This window comes from Equus quagga, chromosome 3 (genome assembly GCF_021613505.1).
Source record: "Equus quagga isolate Etosha38 chromosome 3, UCLA_HA_Equagga_1.0, whole genome shotgun sequence".
Classification (NCBI taxonomy): Eukaryota; Metazoa; Chordata; class Mammalia; order Perissodactyla; family Equidae; genus Equus; species Equus quagga.
The window spans coordinates 2,120,705-2,139,766 of record NC_060269.1 but is presented as its reverse complement, the minus strand read 5'-3'; the positions used below and the strand labels follow the sequence as shown (position 1 = coordinate 2,139,766).

Here is a 19,062-nt window from a genome sequence, read left to right as displayed (position 1 = left end):
TTTATGTATTTTTACAGATTTTGGCATTCCTTCTACTCAAAAGAGTAAGTGCTGTTTTCAAAGATAAAATGTACTTTAAACAGTAGTTAAGTGTAAAGAGAAGACAGGTAGTAAGGAGGAAGGAAAAACCCCTGCAAACCTAGAAGTCTGCACTGAGGCAGTGTGTAGAACACAGAGGAAAGCAGAGAGCGGGGCTCGTGCCGCGGAGAGATGTGGTCGTCTCAGAATCGCTGCGACTTGGAGGCTCGCTTGTGATTCCTGGATGTCAAGGCCTGTGTTGCGGTGATCAGTTAGAAGGCTTCCCAGCAGGAGGCATTAATTTAATCACACTTTTACATAGAGCTTACCATACTGACAGTAAAAATGCACTACTGCTTCTTTCCCCTTTGTCGTTCATAGTGATTATTCGTTTTTAACATGTTATAGGTATCCGTCGTACTTGGCGCCTGAGGTAATTGCACAAGGGATTTCCAAAACGACTGATCATGTGCCAAATGGAAAACCGTTGCCTTCTGGCCCTAAATCAGATGTATGGTCTCTTGGAATCATTTTATTTGAGCTTTGCATGGTATGTATAAAGAAATATTAAACTAATAAAAAGAATTGTGTGTTTATTAGAATAATATTTTGGGATAGGAAAGCTATTTATTAATAATATGTTTTTGTTTTGCAAAATAACTAGATATGAGGAGAAAAGGCTTAAATCTCAATCTGACTTTCAAAAAAATTCTGTTTGACTATTTGCATAATAACTTGGTATCTCTAGAAATGTTTACACTTTTAGTAAGTGTAAATGTAAATTTACTAAGTGTAAATATTGTTTTGGTGTCTCTAGAAATGCTTACACTTTTATTAAGCATAACAAATTTATACTGTACTAAGTGTAAAAGATTAAACATTTTTAGAAATGTTTACACTGAAACTGCTTATACTCTTTGGTATGTTCATGCTCTCTCTCCCTTCTGTGGTATGCTTTCTTCCTTAAATGCCTTCTCCTCTCCTGTTCTCTTATGTTTCCTATAAGACTCACTGTGTAGTTGAACTGGCTTTTTACGAGACCTTCCCCAGATATCCCCTATATTTATTAGCGTAAAGACTAAGCTGCTTTTAGGAACAAAGGAATTAAAAATGCAGTGCCGAAATAACATGGATGTTGCTCTCCCTCGTGTCACAGTCCAGAGAGGGTAGGGTGGGCTCTGTTCCACCATGTCATGCAGAGACCTAGGCTATCCAGGATAGCTCCACCATTCCCAACGTATGGTTTCCAGAGTTGCTGTGTTTGTCACCATTTTAGCCATGGCAAAGGAGAGGGGTGAGTTCATGTAAGTGTCTTTAAGAAGATGAGCTAAAGCTTGCAAATATCAACTCTGTACTTTTGACTAGTTACAATTTACTCATGTGGCCACATATAGGTACAAGGGAAACTGAGAAATGTAGTCTTTAGCTGGACACCTGAATATTGAGAAAGAAGATCAGAATGGATTTGGAGGGACAACTAACAGTTTGTCATGTCCAAGATGAGAATGAGTTTGGAGACAAATAACAATCTGTCAATCTTGAAACCATTAGCTCGTTGATTTTTACCATATCTAAGAATTAAGTTGACATTTTCTTCTTTTTGTGTAGTTAAGAACTAATTCAACAGCAGAGGTGCTAAAGCATGATAGTTATGAGACAAGCTTCTATAGTCAGAGAGAACTGGATTTGAATTCTAATGCTGCACAGTATAGTTGTATGACTTAGGGTAACTAACCTAACTTTTCCAGGCTTTGGCTCCACTTCTATAAATCTATATTGTGAAGTTGCTGGAAAAATTAAATGAAATAATGTATATTAAGTACTTAGTACAGGGTATTGCATAGTGAACAGTTCATAAATGTTAGCTTTTATTATTGATATTAAAATATTCATAATAACATCATAACTTACATATTGGCACTGCTTTTTCTAAGGGAAAATGCCAAATTTTCTGATTCTTTGCTATCTTTTGTCTAGATCATCCTACTTTTCATTAGTGTGAAATGATAATAAATCTCATTTTTGTTTAAAATCATAGCCTAAATGAGAAATCTTATTGCAATGCAAATGTAAAGTATACATAAGCATAAGTGTGAAGTATATAGCTTTTCCTTTTTATTACTATCACCTATATCTAAACTTTTCACTGATGATCTTGTGTATGTCTTACATGAGTAATTCAATTCAGCAAATGTTGATGAGTATTTGCTGTGTGTATAGCATGACAAATGCAACAAGGAATAAACTGTGGTTAAGACGCATTGTCAGAGTTTGTAATTTAATTAAAATCCATAAACTTTGAAGATAAACACAGGGAGCTATGTGAATTCCAAGAAATGAAATATTCCATCATTGGGGCTTCATGACATTTTAAGTGGTACTCAAAGTTTAGACAGACTAGTTTTAGGATGGCTTATTGAATATAAGCGTAAATCTTCCTCTACCTCATCCAACCTTTAGATTTAATATAAAATATTAAGATGTAAATTAATAACACACCAACTAAAAGAGGGAATTTTGGGTACACTAGAAATTCCAAGGAAATAGTTGAGAAGGTGTGCCAAAACCATTTTGCTAGGAAACTCTTGCCATATCACCGGAAAGTCAGTACAGCCACTCTGCCACCCAGAAGTTTCCATAGTCCAAAAGATGGACAGGAGATTTCTGTATTAAAAGAGGAGTACATATCTAAGAAACACCAAACATCTAAAGATGACCTCTACAATAAAAAAAAAAAACCCAACAAATAGAAGAATATACACCATTGAAAGGACTTTAAAATACGTGTTTGTATTCTTCAAGAGACAAAGGAAGTAATTCCATTCATGAAACAATTATAGAAACTATAAATCAAGGACATTTACTGAAATGAGCAAGAACCTGTGAAGAGTTTTAAGAAAAAAGATATGTAATTATCAAAATAAAGGACTAAATAGATGGATCATAGGAAACTGGACACACTGAATGTAGAAGATGAAGCTGAGTAATTCTCTCAGAATATGTCACAAAGAGATAAAGAGATTCAAAGTATAACAGAAATTTTAAAAGACAGGGAAGATAGAGCCAGACGTTCTAATGTCTGTCTTCTAGTAGTATCAGAAGTAGAGAGGAAAGGCCTCAGTTTGAAAGAACCCACCAATTACCTTGCAAGGCAAGTGAAATAAATCACAACATACAAATAGCAACAAGTACCTAGAAGTCTTACACTAAAACCGAAAATGAAATAATGGGTAACATTCATTGAGCACTTTTCAAGAGCCAGGTATTGTTCTAATCTCTTTACATTTATTATCTCAAACAATACAGCAGCATTATAAAGTTTATCTAGTTATTATCTGTACTTTACAGATTAGGCAGTCAAGGTACAGAGAGGTTAAGCAACCTGTCCTAGTTACATAGTAGTAGCTAGTTGAGCAGACTTGTACCCATCAGTCTGCAGCCAAAGCTACATATACTCTTAACCAACACACTAAGCTCCCTTTACTAAGCTCTGACGTGTTTGTCACTGTCAATGAGAAAATCTTAAAACATGCCAGAGAGGAAAGACATACTACCTACAAAGAATGAGAATTAGATTGCTATTAAACTTCTTAGCAGTATGGATGCAAGAAAACAGCGGGACAATGCCATCAAAGTGCTGAGAGAAAGTAATGTTGAATTTTGAATTCTTCAACTTACAAAGTTAACATTCAGGAGTGAGAGTGAAAAAAAGTGTATATAGAATTTTGATAGACACAAAGAAAAAATTGCTGGTGGGGAAATAACATGAGTCCAAGTCTGTAGGCCTGAATAGGCAGTGTGTGTTCCCTGTAATCAAAGTTAACTGCTTCGTGTGTGTGTTTTCATCACAGGATGATGAATAGTAAGCATTTAGATGGAACAGATATTTTGGATCCACATCCTAGGAGACTTGGAATGCTAAACTGAGAAGTTTATATTTAGTTATGTAAGGTATGGGGGGCCATTTAGAGTTTTGAAGATATTGATGAAATCAAACCTGCATTTTTAGAAGATTAATATGATAATGTAAGAGATTGAGAGGAGAGAGGAACGGCAGCTTTTTCCAATGATCTCTCCACCTGTAGTTCTAATTTCCTAAGTCTTTAAAAAAGTTTTTCCTCTCTCTTTATTTAAAAAAAAATCAGAGTGTCTTTTTCTCTACATAAAAACTGGCTATCTTCTTAAGCTTTCTCCTTCTAAGTCTGTTTAAAGGGTCATATAAGTTTAATTTGTTTAAAATGAGAGAAACATAATAATAGCCAACATTTATTAAACATTTCTAGGTACAAAATGCTAAGCTCTTTTTTATACACTATACATAACCCTCACTGCAACCTGTGTGGCATGTACAGTTAATGTTCCAAATTTATAAATGAAAAACATGAGACTTCAGGTGGTTAAATAATTTGCCCAATTTGTATAACTGGTGGTGGAAAGTCCAGCTTGGCTCACAAGAGTTACTCAACACATAATCATTGAAGTTATAAGTGTTTGATTCCGGACTCCATTCCAAGGAGCCTCCTGAAGCCAACTAATAAGGAAACTATAATATATGTGTCTTAAAATAAAGAAATATACCAGCTGCTATGGGAGCACAAAGGATGGTTATCTAAGGTGTTGTGGGAGGAGGAAGGAGTGTTGTGGAATGTCTGTTAAAGGAGACCGCAGACTGCCTATATCATGGTATATGAGTAGAATTAGATGGACAAATGAGAGGGTAATATGAATCTTTCCCAGGAGCTGTCTTGGTCTCTTAATCAATAAGACTACTGGTGGTCTGGAATCCCTCTAGAGAACCAGGTATATGTGGGTCTCAAAAGTGAGGAATGCTTGAGATCAAACTAGAATGTAATGATCCTTAGATACATGAAATGTTAAATATTATGCAGCATTTTTTAAAATGATGTGTCCCCAGTGGAGCTAACTTTAAAATCTGATAAAACCTCTGAAGAGAAGTAGAGGTACCTTATAGAATCATTTTTATCTCTGAAAAAAAAAAAAAGGCCTCCCTGGAAAAAAGATGTAAATGTTAACAAGAATTTCTTTTCCCATTTTATTTAGGGAAGAAAGTTATTTCAGAGCTTGGATATTTCTGAAAGACTAAAATTTTTGCTTACATTGGGTAAGTGTCTTGCCGTTGATTATTCTTCAACTATAAATATAACCTTTAATGACTGTTAGTAATCATACACATTAAGGATGTGTTCTAAAATAGTGCATACTCTGAAATATCCCTTCTTCAATTTTCTAAGTATTAATAGGACAGCTTAAGAAGTGCCTTCTGAAATATTATGGTAGAGCTTTCCTTAATCACTAAGGATTTATAACATGGATGGATATAATCTTAGCTTCACGAGCTAGCCAAGTAAGCTAAGCTAACTTGTGAAATCAAAATATGAGAATATAAGATTGTACTGCTCTGTAGCAGTTTTCCTTCGGTCAGTGTATCTTCACTTTTGAGCTTTCTGTTTGATGAATTGTGTGAATGATGACTGAAGAAGAATGTTTATTTTCCCTTATAACAAGCTCATATATTTTACATGGATCTTACATCCAAAAATTTGTAGTTTAAATTTATAAAAATTTTTGTAAACTACTTTAGAGTGGAATAAATTAAGCATGTGTGGTAAAAAAAGGAGAGAAAAACAGTGATAGAGTACTTTGTGTAAAAGAGAGATTGGTGTCCAGGTTTAATAGGTTTTACAAATAAGGATATGTACAGAACAGCATTAATAAATGTTAAATAATAATGAATTATAAATAGAATTGTGTAAAATTTTACCATATTTACCACATTTAATTTCAAAGAGTGATAATATAGCTATTAAGGAGTCTTGGAGATTTCTAAATGTGGTCTACACACTAAATGTACACTTTAACTCTCCAGAGTATTGTGTGTACATTCTTCAAATTGTACATAATAAAAATAAATTAGTCTTAGAATCATGGAAAAAAAGGCTTTCTAAAGAGTAATGTGTTTGTATATGGGAGAGAATCTTTAGCTCTTTGAATCACGCTTTATCTCACTATTTAAGCTGCTGTCTTTCAGTATATGCGATTCAATTAATGTTTAGTGTTTGAAGCCTTTATTTTTATCAAAATATGTAAGGAGAGGTAACAAAGTCACAAGCTTTTTAATATTCCAAGTTCCAAAACTGCATTACACAATGTTAAAAATACTTTAAATAAAAACAGAGTTCAGTTCCTAGTTAGTTAGATTGGAAAAGCACCATTAATGCATACAGTGTTTCTGTTTTACAGACTGCGTGGATGACACTGTAATAGTTCTGGCTGAAGAGCACGGTTGTCTGGACGTTGTAAAGGTTTGTCATTAATCTGTTATTGAAAATGTGTTTGTTTTGCATACTTGGGATCCAATAGCAAGCTGTTTTAAAGCTGTTTATTTCTGTGTAGATATTTGCTTTTTCACAGAGCGACAAACTAATATAAATTCGTATAAAGTCCAAATAAAGACGTCTTTAAAAAAATCAAAACATCCTGGAGTAGCAAACATTTGAGTAAAATATATTTTTAAATGGGTCATTTTAAACAATTCTTTCCTCTCTTCGTTTACCAGGAGCTTCCTGAAAATGTGATGGGTCTTTTGAAGAGGTGCCTCACCTTTCACCCTTCCAACAGGTTGATATTATTAAGGGCTTGGGATTACCTGAGATCTTTCATATATAAGTAGTTGATTTTTTTTCTTATAACACTAATGGATTAAATAAGAATGTTTACATATATAGTAATACATAATTGACATTAGTATTGTAACTTTTAGGTGTGGCTTTACTGTACGTTAATAACCAAAGAAAAATAATTAAAACTGGCATATTCCAAAAGAACATAGTTCATTTCTTAGTCTCTAATTAGAAAATCAGCTAAATTATGGGATGTAGATATTCCTGGACACAAATGATGTAAGAGAAATGAAAACCAAAAGCCTATTGGCAATATGTGTTATAGCAAAGAACTTGGATAAATGATGAGATAAGCTAGTAAATGTTGATAATATGAAAGGATTTATTAGAAATTTTATTATTTATTTTCATTTGATGATGTCATTGTTAGCCACACAGTTGTACCCAACTCCTTAAGTGTATAATATTTGAAAATAATGTATTCTAATTTGTCTTTAGAAAAACGTCTTTATCAAGATTTGTTAGGAAAAGTGGAATGGATGTTAGAAGCATAGTTTTGAGTAAATATGCTATATTAAAATAAGATGGTAGGAAGAAATAAATCCAAAAGGAATTATTAGTTTACAATGTTAATATTTAATTAAGATATTCAGTAAAGCAGGTACATGGGACTCAAGCTAAAACTAAAAGAGACACTCATATATGATAATCTTTGATAGATCATAAGGAGCAAAAAGCACAACAAAGGTAAGAAATTCAGCATTTACTTACAGTCAGTTGATTTTTATATAAAGGTGTCCATCGAGACTCTGCTAAGGAAAGCTTTATTATTTTCTGTGCTAATGAGGTATTTAAGACTTTTAACTATCCCCTTGAGTGTGTGTCATGAATGACTTTCATTTGTGCTCTGTATTTTCAATGTGTTTCTCAAGGCCAACCCCAAGTGAATTAATGCAGGACAAGGTGTTCAGTGAAGTTTCACCTTCATACACCCCCTTTACCAAACCTGCCAGTCTGTTTTCATCTTCTCTGAGATGTGCTGATTTAACTCTGCCTGAGGATATCAGTCAGCTGTGTCAAGGTAATAATAGATAAGACATAGACAGTAACAGAAGCCCTGTTTCTAAAGGAAATAGCCTTATCCTAGTTTCAGTTTTGAATTTAACAGTATATATATTACATTAGTGAAACTTCATGGATGCTTATCTGGAAATTAAGAGAGAATTCTGGTGCTTAAAATATAACTAAGCTAACATTTTAATGCTTTAAATTTAAATTACTTTGGAGCAAGAACTTTAAGAATCAAAGAGAAAAAGTGGCACCAAGAAAAAATAATTACTATGAAAACCAGAGTCCTATTTTCATCTCAAATCTTAATGCTAAAATCATGTCTTCTAATTTCCAGTGGAGTTTCCTGTATATCAACACTTATATATCATATTCCATGTAGTTTATTATACATGACCTATAAAATAGAGGAAGATGGGCATGGATATTAGTTCAGGGCCAATCTTCCTCAAAAAACAAAAAATCATATTTTTGGTAGGAAGGCCATACCATTATATTCCATGTTTGTAAGAGAATGTCACCTTTTCTCTTGCCATTCCTCTGTGAAGATTATGACTCTCAGAATGTGTGTTTTAGTGACACCAGGGAGTTACTCTTACACTGAAAAGTTATCATGACCTAAGTAATGGCAGGAAATATTTACTAAATGTTCACTCAGTCAAGTATTTATTGAGGTCCTACTATGTTCCACACACTGTATCTTCAGGTGACATTCATGGGGAGGCAGACAGACATTCAGTCACACAATTACTATGATGAACGAATGCCCATGTGAACATTGCACAGTGGAAGCCTAACCTGCATGAGCCATCAAGGAAGGCTTCTCAGAAGAGGCAGCAGTTGCCTCAAGGCGTGAAGGATGGACAGTTTGTGCTGGTTGCCTACCCAAGTAGTTATCTGCCCTTGTTCCTTTCCCACAGAGCCCAGTATATCTGATACATACGTGGAATATATATCCCATGTGTCTCTGATATAGAGGGTAAAAATGCCACTTTTTCGCAAAGAAACTGTATATCCAGTAGTATATCTACATTTCATCTTCTGTGCACTTAATAGTATGAATATTCTAAAAGGAATCTTACTAAGTTATTCAGTATTTACTTTTTCAGAATGTCAGCTATTGTTGCCTATTGTCTTTTAATAAAAACAAAGTGTGATAGCTACGATCTTTTAAATTTTCCATTAATAGACATAAACAGTGATTACCTGGCAGAAAGATCTATTGAAGAAGTGTATTACCTTTGGTGTTTAGCTGGAGGTGACTTGGAGAAAGAGCTGGTCAACAAGGAGATCATTCGATCCAAGCCGCCTGTCTGCACACTCCCCAAGTAAGGAAAGAAAACTTCTCTTGGAAATGAAAAAACCTAGAATTAATATTTTTTTAAATTTGTTTTGGTCTTTTGGTAGACATTCCCAGTAAATGATTATGAAAGCCATTGAAAGTTAATACCTTGTTTTCTTGTGTGGAGTTTCTAATTGCAGAATTCCCATCAATAGTTTTATTATTATTTAGTGTGTGTGTGTGTGTGTGTGCGCACGCGTGTGTGGAATATTCGCTCTGAGCTAACATCTGTTGCTACTCTTCCTCCTCTTTTTCTTCAGGAAGATTGTCCCTGAGCTAACATCTCTGCCAGTCTTCCTCTGTTTTATATGTGGGACGCCACCATGACATGGCTTGACAAATGGTGCATGTCCTCGCCCAAAATCCAAACCTGTGAACCTGGGCCACCAAAACGGAGTGCGCCAGACCCAACCACTATGCCATGGGGCTGGTCCCAATATTTTTATTATTTTTAATAAGTAATTTGCTTTATGTCCTATTTGAAGTAAAGTTATCGTTATGGAACATCTTGCAACAATTTATGTTCAGTAAATGAAAAGTGCACCAGTCAGAACAGCAATATTCAAGAGGTTAATAAACTAGACTAGTGTGCCTATTATGAAGTACTATTTTCTACTCCAATTATATTTGTAATTGTCAGTGTACTCTGTGCCCTCATTGCCTGTCCTAGAGGTCATCTCAGTCCTAAGTCACTGTTGAGAAAAATCTGCAGAACTGCCTGACATCTTGGAGACCATCTGATAAATGAGCCTGGAAGTTAACTAACAGTACAACCCTGGTGACCAGAGTGGTCCCTGTTCCATTGCTCTTCCTGTTTACTCACAAGGGTTTGAGCCTGGATCTCTTGAGTTTCCACCAGGGTGTTAAATGTTAATTTTAGATTTAGGACTAGATTTGATCATTGTAGGTAACCATAGAAATCATCTGCTGATCTTTTTTTCCCCACATGTTAATTTTTTAGGTTAATTATTTAATAGACCACTGGTTCTCTGCTATTTCTCGTCTTAAACTGATTTTTTTTAAGATTTTATTTTTCCTTTTTCTCCCCAAAGCCTCCCAGCACATAGTTGTGTATTTTTCATTGTCGGTCCTTCTAGTTGTGGCATGTGGGATGCCGCCTCAGCATGGTCTGATGAGTGGTGCCACGTCCGTTTCCGGGATTCGAACCGGCAAAACCCTGGGCCGCCGAAGTGGAGCCCACAAACTTAACCACTCAGCCACAGGGCTGGCCCCTAAACTGATTTTTAAACATTAACTTTAATTATCCTGCTCACATGTTGGATTAAGTAGAAAATCAGGAAATAAGATGATGAAAGAGCAAGAATAAATGGTTTGAAGAATATATAAATTCTCAAAAGTAATTGTCTCAAATTCTAAACAAATTTCATACATCTGTCATTCAGTATTCTTTCTCCTGAGAAGTTACCATCATGATTTTCTTTCTTCTTCCCTTTATCATTCCCACACATAGAAACTTCCTCAGGAGCACATTTACATAGTGTCAGGAGAGTAATGTTAGGATTGGACCTGCATGAACAAAGAGTGTAAACCGTGCTTTTGTGTTCCTACAATGCTTGATATTTATATACTGTGTTCTTAATCACTCACCATATATTTGAAAATGAGAATTGTTTGGTGAAATTTCAACCAGCAGTTACATTTTTTTTTTATTAACCCATTCAGTCTAAAATTTCTTTCTTTGATGAAGAAATTGATGATTTATTCTAAATTGTTTTTTCTAGAAGAAACAATTGGACTTTGTGTGCTTATTAAAGTAATTTTTTTTAATCTCTTTTCAGTTTTCTCTTTGAAGATGGTGAAAGCTTTGGACAAGGTCGAGATAGAAGCTCATTATTAGATGACACCACTGTGACATTGTCATTATGCCAGCTAAGAAATGTAAGAATGGTATTTGGGCAAATTTGCTTCAGATCTTTGTTTTTTTTAATAAAACCTTACAGGTACACATGAAGCCTTGAATTCCTCCCTGATCTTATAAAATATGTGAGAGTTTCTTTAAGGTACGTGCCCAGGAGTGGCATTGTTGGGAAATAGGATCTGTACATCTTCAGCTTTAGCATATGTTGTCTGGTCATTCAGAAAAACGGTGTTATCAGTTTGTCTTTCTCCCTTATTGGATAAGGGTTCTCATTTCTCCACATGCTTGATAACACATGGTATTGTCAAATTTTTTAAAAAATTATTGCTCTGAAAGGTGTGGGATGGTATTTTACTATAATACTAGTTTTTAATTCCCTGATCATAGGGCAATTATGAGTCTTATTTTCTGGCAGCTTACTTAGCTCTTCTATATATTACTAGTTGATATCTTTTTCCAATTTTTCTATTGAGTGATTTTTTTTTATTGATTTGAGGACTTTTAAAAATGTATTCCAGATATGGAGTCTTTGTTGGCTGTTTGTGGTGCATATATCTTCTAGTCTGTGACTTTTCCTTTAACTTTTTGATGATGTCTCTTAATGAATATGATATGCCCAGGTGTAGATTTTTTTTGATATTTATCCTGTTTGATGTTCTCTGAACTGCCTGGATCTTTGTCATTTGGTGTCTGTTTAACTTTGAAAATTTCTAATTTTTATTCTTATTGCTTATTATTACTTATTATTATTTATTCGTATTACTTCAAATGTTTCTTCTATTCCTTTCTCTCTCCTCCTTCTGGTATTTCTGTTACACATAGGTTACATCTTTTGTTTCTATCTTAGAATTTTCATCTCTGCTGATATTACCCACCTGTTCTTACATGTTGTCCACTTTTTCCCTGAGAACCCTTAGCATATTAGTCATAGCTATATTAGATTCCTGGTCTGAATTCCAAAATCTCTGCCATATCTGAGCATGGTTCTGAAGCTTGCTCTGTCTCTTCAGAGTGTCTTTTTCATATTTTAGCATGCCTTGCAATTTCTTGTGGAAAACTTGACATGATGTAGCCATTAAAGGAACTGTGATAAATAGGCCTTTGGTGCAAGATGTCATGTTTATCTGGCTGTTTACTATTTGTGTAGCTTTTCTGTCAGAGGCAAAAATTTCCTTGATCTTGTGTCCCCTGTTATCTTTGGGTTTCTTAGATACTCTTTTCTAAATAGGGTCTGAGGCCGCACCTCTTTCAGCTGGAATCTGCTGTTACTATCCAGGAGCTCTGCTGACACAGGGACCGGGATGTGTTCTGTAATCCCATGAGTAGGTCTCAGCCTGCTGGTGAGCCTGTCTCTGGGCTGTGACCCTCCCACTGCTTCCCAGCTTCCCAGCCTCCCTCCCTCTCTCCCTCTCTCCCTCTTCAGGTACGACAGGAAGGCTGGAGGGAGCTGGAACTGGGTATTGCTCTTCCCCACATCAAAGACTAGAGAGGCTGGAGTTGGATAACCCCGCTAACACACACACAGTTTTTTCTTTTCCTGGGATGGCAGGTTCTCCTCCAGCCTGGCTGCCTGTTGATAGGTGCCAAGCCCTCGTCCCTCTGTGCACTGCCATCCTAAGGGCAGTGATCAGTGTCTGTCAATGCTCGCTCACCTCCCTTGTCCCTCTGTGAGCTGCAATCCTAAGGGTGGTTATCAGTGTCCTTCAGTGCTCGCTCACCTCCCTTGTCCCTCCGTGCGCTGCCATCCTAAGGGCAGTGATCAGTGTCCGTCAATGCTCGCTCACCTCCCTTGTCCCTAAGGCAGCGTTCAGTCCCACGTCACTGCATTTTGCTTACTTTTTTAGTCTTTTCTTGTCTGTTTTTAACTGGAAAAAACAGAAAAGATGCTTAGAATATTTATGACTTTTAAGACAGTAAAACCCAAACTTTAAAAAATGTGTATATTAATAATGCAGTAAAATTTGGGAAAATCTTATTTTTCTACTTAGAATTTTAACCCATGAAAGGAATACCTAAAAGATTAAAGGCAAAATGGGATAAATGCATGGCATGTCAAACTTTAGAGAAAAGCCAGGCATAAATCCAGTGCTTGCCAGATTCTCAGTGTTGGGTAGATTTTTCTTTCGCCTTTAAAAGTTCCAGGAGTAGCTCAGAGGGCTCAGTGCACGATGACTGCAATCCGCAGGAGATCAGTGCTGGCTGCACACAGCTCGAGCTCCTGTGTCGTTCCCGGGGCAGGTGCTCCGTCTGCAGCTTGCAGGCTGGCCCGAAGGGCAGAGCGCAGGCAGGACGGCATTAACTTACTCACTCTGCTCAGCACGTGCCTAAGATTCCACTTTACTGCTGCCTGCCTTCTTACGTCTTTGAAGAATACCTATAATCCTGGCAATGTCATTATTTGGAGCAACATTTTTTATAATGACTTTGTGAAAAAGATAATTAAGAGACTTGAATTGTGTCAGTTGATTTATCAGCTGTTTAAATCATGCATGTTCAGAGTGTGATGTGGAGATTCTTTTAAACCCTTTTTATTAGCACCTTCCTTATATCTTAGTTTTTATTAATGTCAAAACAAAAATAAATCTGACTTGAGCTTTAAATTAAGGGATGTGGATTAAAAAGTACCTTTTAAAGTAATCTTCATATAATTTAAAAATAGCCATTTATTAAATTTCATATTAGTTTTAGTAATTCTGAATTGAGTTTGGAAAACTATCATAATAGGTGTCTCACATTTATGAGGCACAGTTGGAGGTAAAAAAAAAAAATCAAAAAACTATTCTTCACAGCTAAACTTAATCACAGGAGGCATGGTATATTTACATGTTTATGATAAGAATGAACTTTAGTTTCTATTTTATACTTTTCTTGGTATCTTTATAAATTCAAGATTTTTACGTTATTTTTCCTTTTAAATACAGATCAGTGTTGCTGTCTCAGATCATAAATATGACAAATATTTTCTCTTTAAATTTACCAGAGATTAAAAGATGTTGGTGGAGAAGCATTTTACCCGTTACTTGAAGATGAGTGAGTATATATAATCTCCTTTTACACTGATTTTTCTTTTCTGTTTATATCAGGTTGGTAAAAAGCTTGTACATTTTCTTTGAAAAGAGTTTCCTACATAGAATACAAAAATATAGTGTTTTGGGGCTGGCCCGGTGGCGCAGCAGTTAAGTGCGGACATTCCACTTTGGTGGCCCAGGGTTCGCTGGTTTGAATCCTGGGTGTGGACATGGCACAGCTTGGCACGCCATGCTGTGGTAGGCATCCCACATATAAAATAGAGGAAGATGGGCACGGATGTTAACTCAGGGCCAGTCTTCCTCAGCAAAAAGAGGAGGATTGGCAGATGTTAGCTCAGGGCTAATCTTCCTCAAAAAAAAAAAATATAGTGTTTTGTTTTTTTAAAATTTTATCCCTTTTGTCAATGTTTATGCTTTTGTTTCTCATTTATAGCCAGTCTAACTTGCCTCATTCAAACAGCAATAATGAGTTGTCTGCAGCTGCCACTCTCCCTTTAATCATCCGAGAGAGGGACACAGAGTACCAACTTCACAGAATTGTTCTCTTTGACAGGCTGCTAAAGGTAGGGATTCTAAAGTGTGTTATAGGAGCCCATGTACAATCCTTGTTTTTTATTTCATTGGTAATTCTTATGGAATCTTGATGTCATGAGAACACTAATTCTTATGACCTATCTTTTCTAATTAACGTTAATGTAAAAATGATACATGTTCATAGTAAATAAAATTAAAAGGTAAAAACAGGATGGAGGAATCCATGCATAATCATGTTAGACAAAAGAATTAATATCCTTGATATTTAAAGAATACCTGAAAATCAACAAGAAAATCACTGTTATTGAAACAGAGAAACGGATAAAGAACATAATAGAGTTACTAGTCAGTAAAGCTATTCAAAGTATTTATCCACACTAGGAATGAATAAAAAATTAAAATAGGCTTTTTTGCATACTAATTAGCAAAGTGAGCAAAGGTGTATTGAGATTGGAACAGTCATTCTTTTGGAATAAGTATAAATTGATTGAAACATTCTGTAAAGCTCTTTGAAAGTATATATCAAGAACTTTAACAGCATCCGTACCCTTTGTCCTAATGATTCTCTTCTAGAAATCGCTCCTAAAGTAAAAAATTTGTAAAAGGACAAATGTATATGCTAGGATATAGAAGTAACCGTAATAATAACTTTTTTGAATACTTTGTGTATCACTAGATATTTTACTTAGTGCTTTACATACATTATTTAACCCATGTGAGGTGGGTAATATTATTCTCCATGTGACTCCTTTGTAATTCTCCCAGAGCACAAAATAGAATGATTCAAAACAGTAGGATCAGCTCTTCTCTTTGTATTGTACGAGGTTTACAGAGAATGAGGAACCATTCCACTGCTGACTTATGTGTGTTAATACACAGACAAAGTCATTTCAGATACTCAGAACTGTGTTGCAGGTCACCCTTAGCCTTATCACTGGCGTAGTCAGAACTGTCTAGACTAAAGGTGGCACTTGGTAATGTGTGGTATTTTCATATCTTTCTTCATCTCTAGGCGTATCCATATAAAAAAAATCAGATCTGGAAAGAAGCAAGAGTTGACATTCCTCCTCTAATGAGGGGTTTAACCTGGGCTGCTCTTCTGGGAGTTGAGGTAAGAAAAAAAGTAGGTTAGCAGCTGGTCAGTAGTGCTAAGAAAGAAGAAGGAAAATGCTTTCTGAATATATGTTTTTCAAGTCGTTGGAAAATTATCTAGTAAAATGTGAGCATTAAGAATATTTGACAATTTTAAGTGAAAGGAATAGAGGAAAAGAATAGACTAGGTAGAATATAAAAATATAATTGAAGGTTTGTTAGATTTATTCTATTTATTGTTTAATGAGACTCACAGAAGTTATCTTGATTATTAATTTTAAAATCAGAATATTTTGAGAATATATATGTATAAGTGTTTAGTCCTGCTAATAAAGTCTGTTCATTTAGGAATACGATAGAATTGCCTATTTATAAAGAGTTCTGTCTAAATTTGAAGAAATCTTCCACTCCAATTTGAACCTTGTCAAAAATCATTAACATAATTTTAGTGCCTTTTGGCATGTCCATCTCCCCAGAACCGTGCAGCCAAGAGAAACAGCTGCTCTGTCTTCTGCAGCACCGTACCTGTGGCAGTGAGGGAAGGAGGGGAGTCACAGCGGTATTAGGGTGGCTTGCGATACTAACAGAGAACTTCAGTAATGGCAGTCATGATAACGGGCCAGATCCTTGCCAGATTTTTTCATTTCCTGTCAATTTCTCTGTCATCCTGCCGTCATATATTCTCTTACAGATAACTTATGGATCTCCCCCACCAATTTTTTGTGTTTTAATTCCCCCAACTATTTTCAATCCTTTTAACTTGCTGTTGAAAGAGTTCTTGATTACCTTGATAAGAGTCTATAAAGTTTGATTGGTTGCTTTACAAGAATGCCTATTGTTCCACACCATACATTAATAGTTAGAATTGTAGACCATATAGTGCTAAAGTTCAAGAGGACTTCCGAGGTCAGGTTGTCCAATCTCTTGTTAAATAGACGTGCCAGAGAAGTTGATACAGCATGTAATGTCAGAGTTTGGCCTCCAAATTCCTGGCCCTTTCTCTACCATTACAGTAAACCAGAGTAACAAGAATTGTTCCATGCTTGGTCCTATAGAACATGACCAAAATTTGAGATGGCTTGTCCAATTATTCCTTCTGTAATGGTATAACTGAAAAATGTAAATGATCCATTTAGTCCCTTAATGGTTCCATAAGTACGTGACATTTCACTCTTTAATTTATCCCTAACTTCTGCCTCCTAGGGCTGAAGTACCACTCCTTGAAACAGTTTCATTTTATTTTTTATTTCATTACCAACTTTAACAGGAATATTTCTCGTGGGATAACCGCCCTCCCCACCCCACCCAAGTTTTTAAAAATTTCTTCATGAAACTTATGGCATATGAGATGGCAGTGGATAGAGAGCAGGGCTGTTGTGTTGTGGAGGCTGAGTAAGCACACTCGGTAGCTGAGTGACTCGATCAATGCCTCTGTCTTCTGGTTTGTAGAATTCATATGTCTGCCAGTTGTCACAGACTCTCATCACAGATTGTCAAAGATGAAGAGTTTTTCTTAAGAGGTATACTTTGGGTTTGAATGTGCCTCTCTCTAATTGTTTTCAAAGATAGATGTTTATAAGAAGTAGATTTTGCCTAATTAATAATTTATATATCTTTTTTTTTTGCAGGGGGCTATTCATGCGAAGTATGATGCAATTGATAAAGATACTCCAATTCCTACAGATAGACAAGTATGATTTAGATTTTCTTAAACAACCTAAGACAATTTGCCAAATCTTTAAATTTTAGAAAGACATGAGGAATTTTCTTCTTGTCCTTATGAGTACTCAGCAGCCCTTATGTGCGTATGGTATTAGACTAAGCATAACTCTTACACTCACAAGTTAGTGAGCTAGAACTGTTGCTTAAAGGAGTGTAGGCCAGGGGCCAGCCCCAGTGGCCTAGTTCAGTATGCTCTGCTTCAGTGGCCCGGGTTCAGTTCCCGGGCACAGACCTATGCTGCCCTGTTAGCAGCCATGCGGTGCTGTGGCCCACACACTCAAAGAAAATAGAGGAAGATTGGCATAGATGTTAGCTCAGGGTGAATCTTGCTCAGCAAAAAAAAAAAGAGTGTAGGCCAAGTAACTTTGCCTAATAATTGCAAGTTTTTATCTGAAAATTTGCCCTTTATTTAGAGCAGGTTGTAAAGGAAGTTTTTTGAAAAATGTATTAGTACATACCTTTTCAAAAGAAATAGTCTGTTTTCCTTGTTTAAGTATACATGTAACTTTTTTGGTATTTCCAGAGGATTAATATAAAATTCAAAAACTTCAGACACCAGGATTATGTAGGTGACCTATTCTGAAATTCATAATTCAGTCTCTGCTTTTCCTTATTTTGGAGTTTATTGGAGATCACTTTATTACATTTCCATTTTATCATTTTGCTTTTTTTACAGATTGAAGTGGATATTCCTCGTTGTCATCAGTATGATGAACTCTTATCATCACCAGAAGGTCATGCAAAGTTTAGACGTGTACTGAAAGCCTGGGTGGTGTCCCATCCTGATCTCGTGTATTGGCAAGGTAACTTTGTTTCCCTAATTTATTAGGACTCTTTTTGAAGTATTAGGAGCATGTTACATGACTGACAATTTTAAAAATTAAAACAAAATAATCAAAATATCCTTGGCTTTGAAAAAAGTCAATACTAAAGCTATGATCCATTTTTTGAGAGGTTTATATGAGAACTTTTTTTTTTAACTTTGTCTAAATACCTAGTAGATATCATTTAAATATATGATATTCGATGAGACAACTTGCCATCACATTGTTAGGAAAGTAGAAAGAATATTTCATGCTATTGTAATCTTTGTGGGTACATTTTTTCAATGCTCATGCAAATAATAAAATAATTTCATACCTTAAATAATTTGGGGCTAGTTGATATTCTTGACATCTCGTGATTCACAACATATGCTTATCATGGTTATTAGGAGTTGGGGGAATAGGATATCACCTTAAATTACTCATTTTATTTATTGTCTCTCTTTTTTAAATATCTTTAATGCTCCACAGCCTTGATTTCTAGGTTTTCTCATAATTATTTTTGTCATTGATAAATTCATGAATGAGAAACCCATTCCACCCAGTCCTATTTTTGAATTCATTGTTATGAAGAGTAGTTTTTATATTTCAATTCTCTGTTTCTAGCCAAACTTAAAATGAAGCATTATTTTTCCTAGTAGCTCTGTCTTTTTAAAAAAGAGTTCTATATTTTCCTAAAAATTATAGGTAGGTTTATGTACATTCGTTCAACATGAGAACATATAAATAGCATTATCAATAAAGGGAGTGTGTCATATATTTGTACTTTACAATTTTTAGAAGATTTTCTTTCATTGTCCCTGAGAAACATGTAAGACAAATCCCCATCGCCCAGACAAGGAAGCCTGCCTGGAGATGTGGAGCGGTTGCCCAGGTCCCACAGTTAGGCTCGGAGATGAGGAAGCCTGCCTGG

At 35.5% G+C, this 19,062-nt stretch overlaps 1 protein-coding gene across 5 annotated transcripts in view; it reads left to right on the top strand.

Moving 5' to 3' along the window:
• Positions 1–19,062, top strand: part of TBCK (TBC1 domain containing kinase) — a 196,148-nt gene that overhangs the window by 57,006 nt on the left and 120,080 nt on the right. For all 5 annotated transcript variants that reach the window (XM_046656525.1, XM_046656526.1, XM_046656521.1 and 2 more), the window contains 12 exons: positions 427–568; positions 5,080–5,140; positions 6,280–6,341; positions 6,596–6,657; positions 7,592–7,740; positions 8,917–9,055; positions 10,869–10,968; positions 13,929–13,978; positions 14,411–14,540; positions 15,524–15,622; positions 17,232–17,294; positions 18,002–18,128. In XM_046656525.1, the coding sequence (XP_046512481.1) occupies positions 427–568; positions 5,080–5,140; positions 6,280–6,341; positions 6,596–6,657; positions 7,592–7,740; positions 8,917–9,055; positions 10,869–10,968; positions 13,929–13,978; positions 14,411–14,540; positions 15,524–15,622; positions 17,232–17,294; positions 18,002–18,128 (1,184 nt within the window). The remainder of the gene's footprint in view (positions 1–426; positions 569–5,079; positions 5,141–6,279; positions 6,342–6,595; positions 6,658–7,591; positions 7,741–8,916; positions 9,056–10,868; positions 10,969–13,928; positions 13,979–14,410; positions 14,541–15,523; positions 15,623–17,231; positions 17,295–18,001; positions 18,129–19,062) is intronic.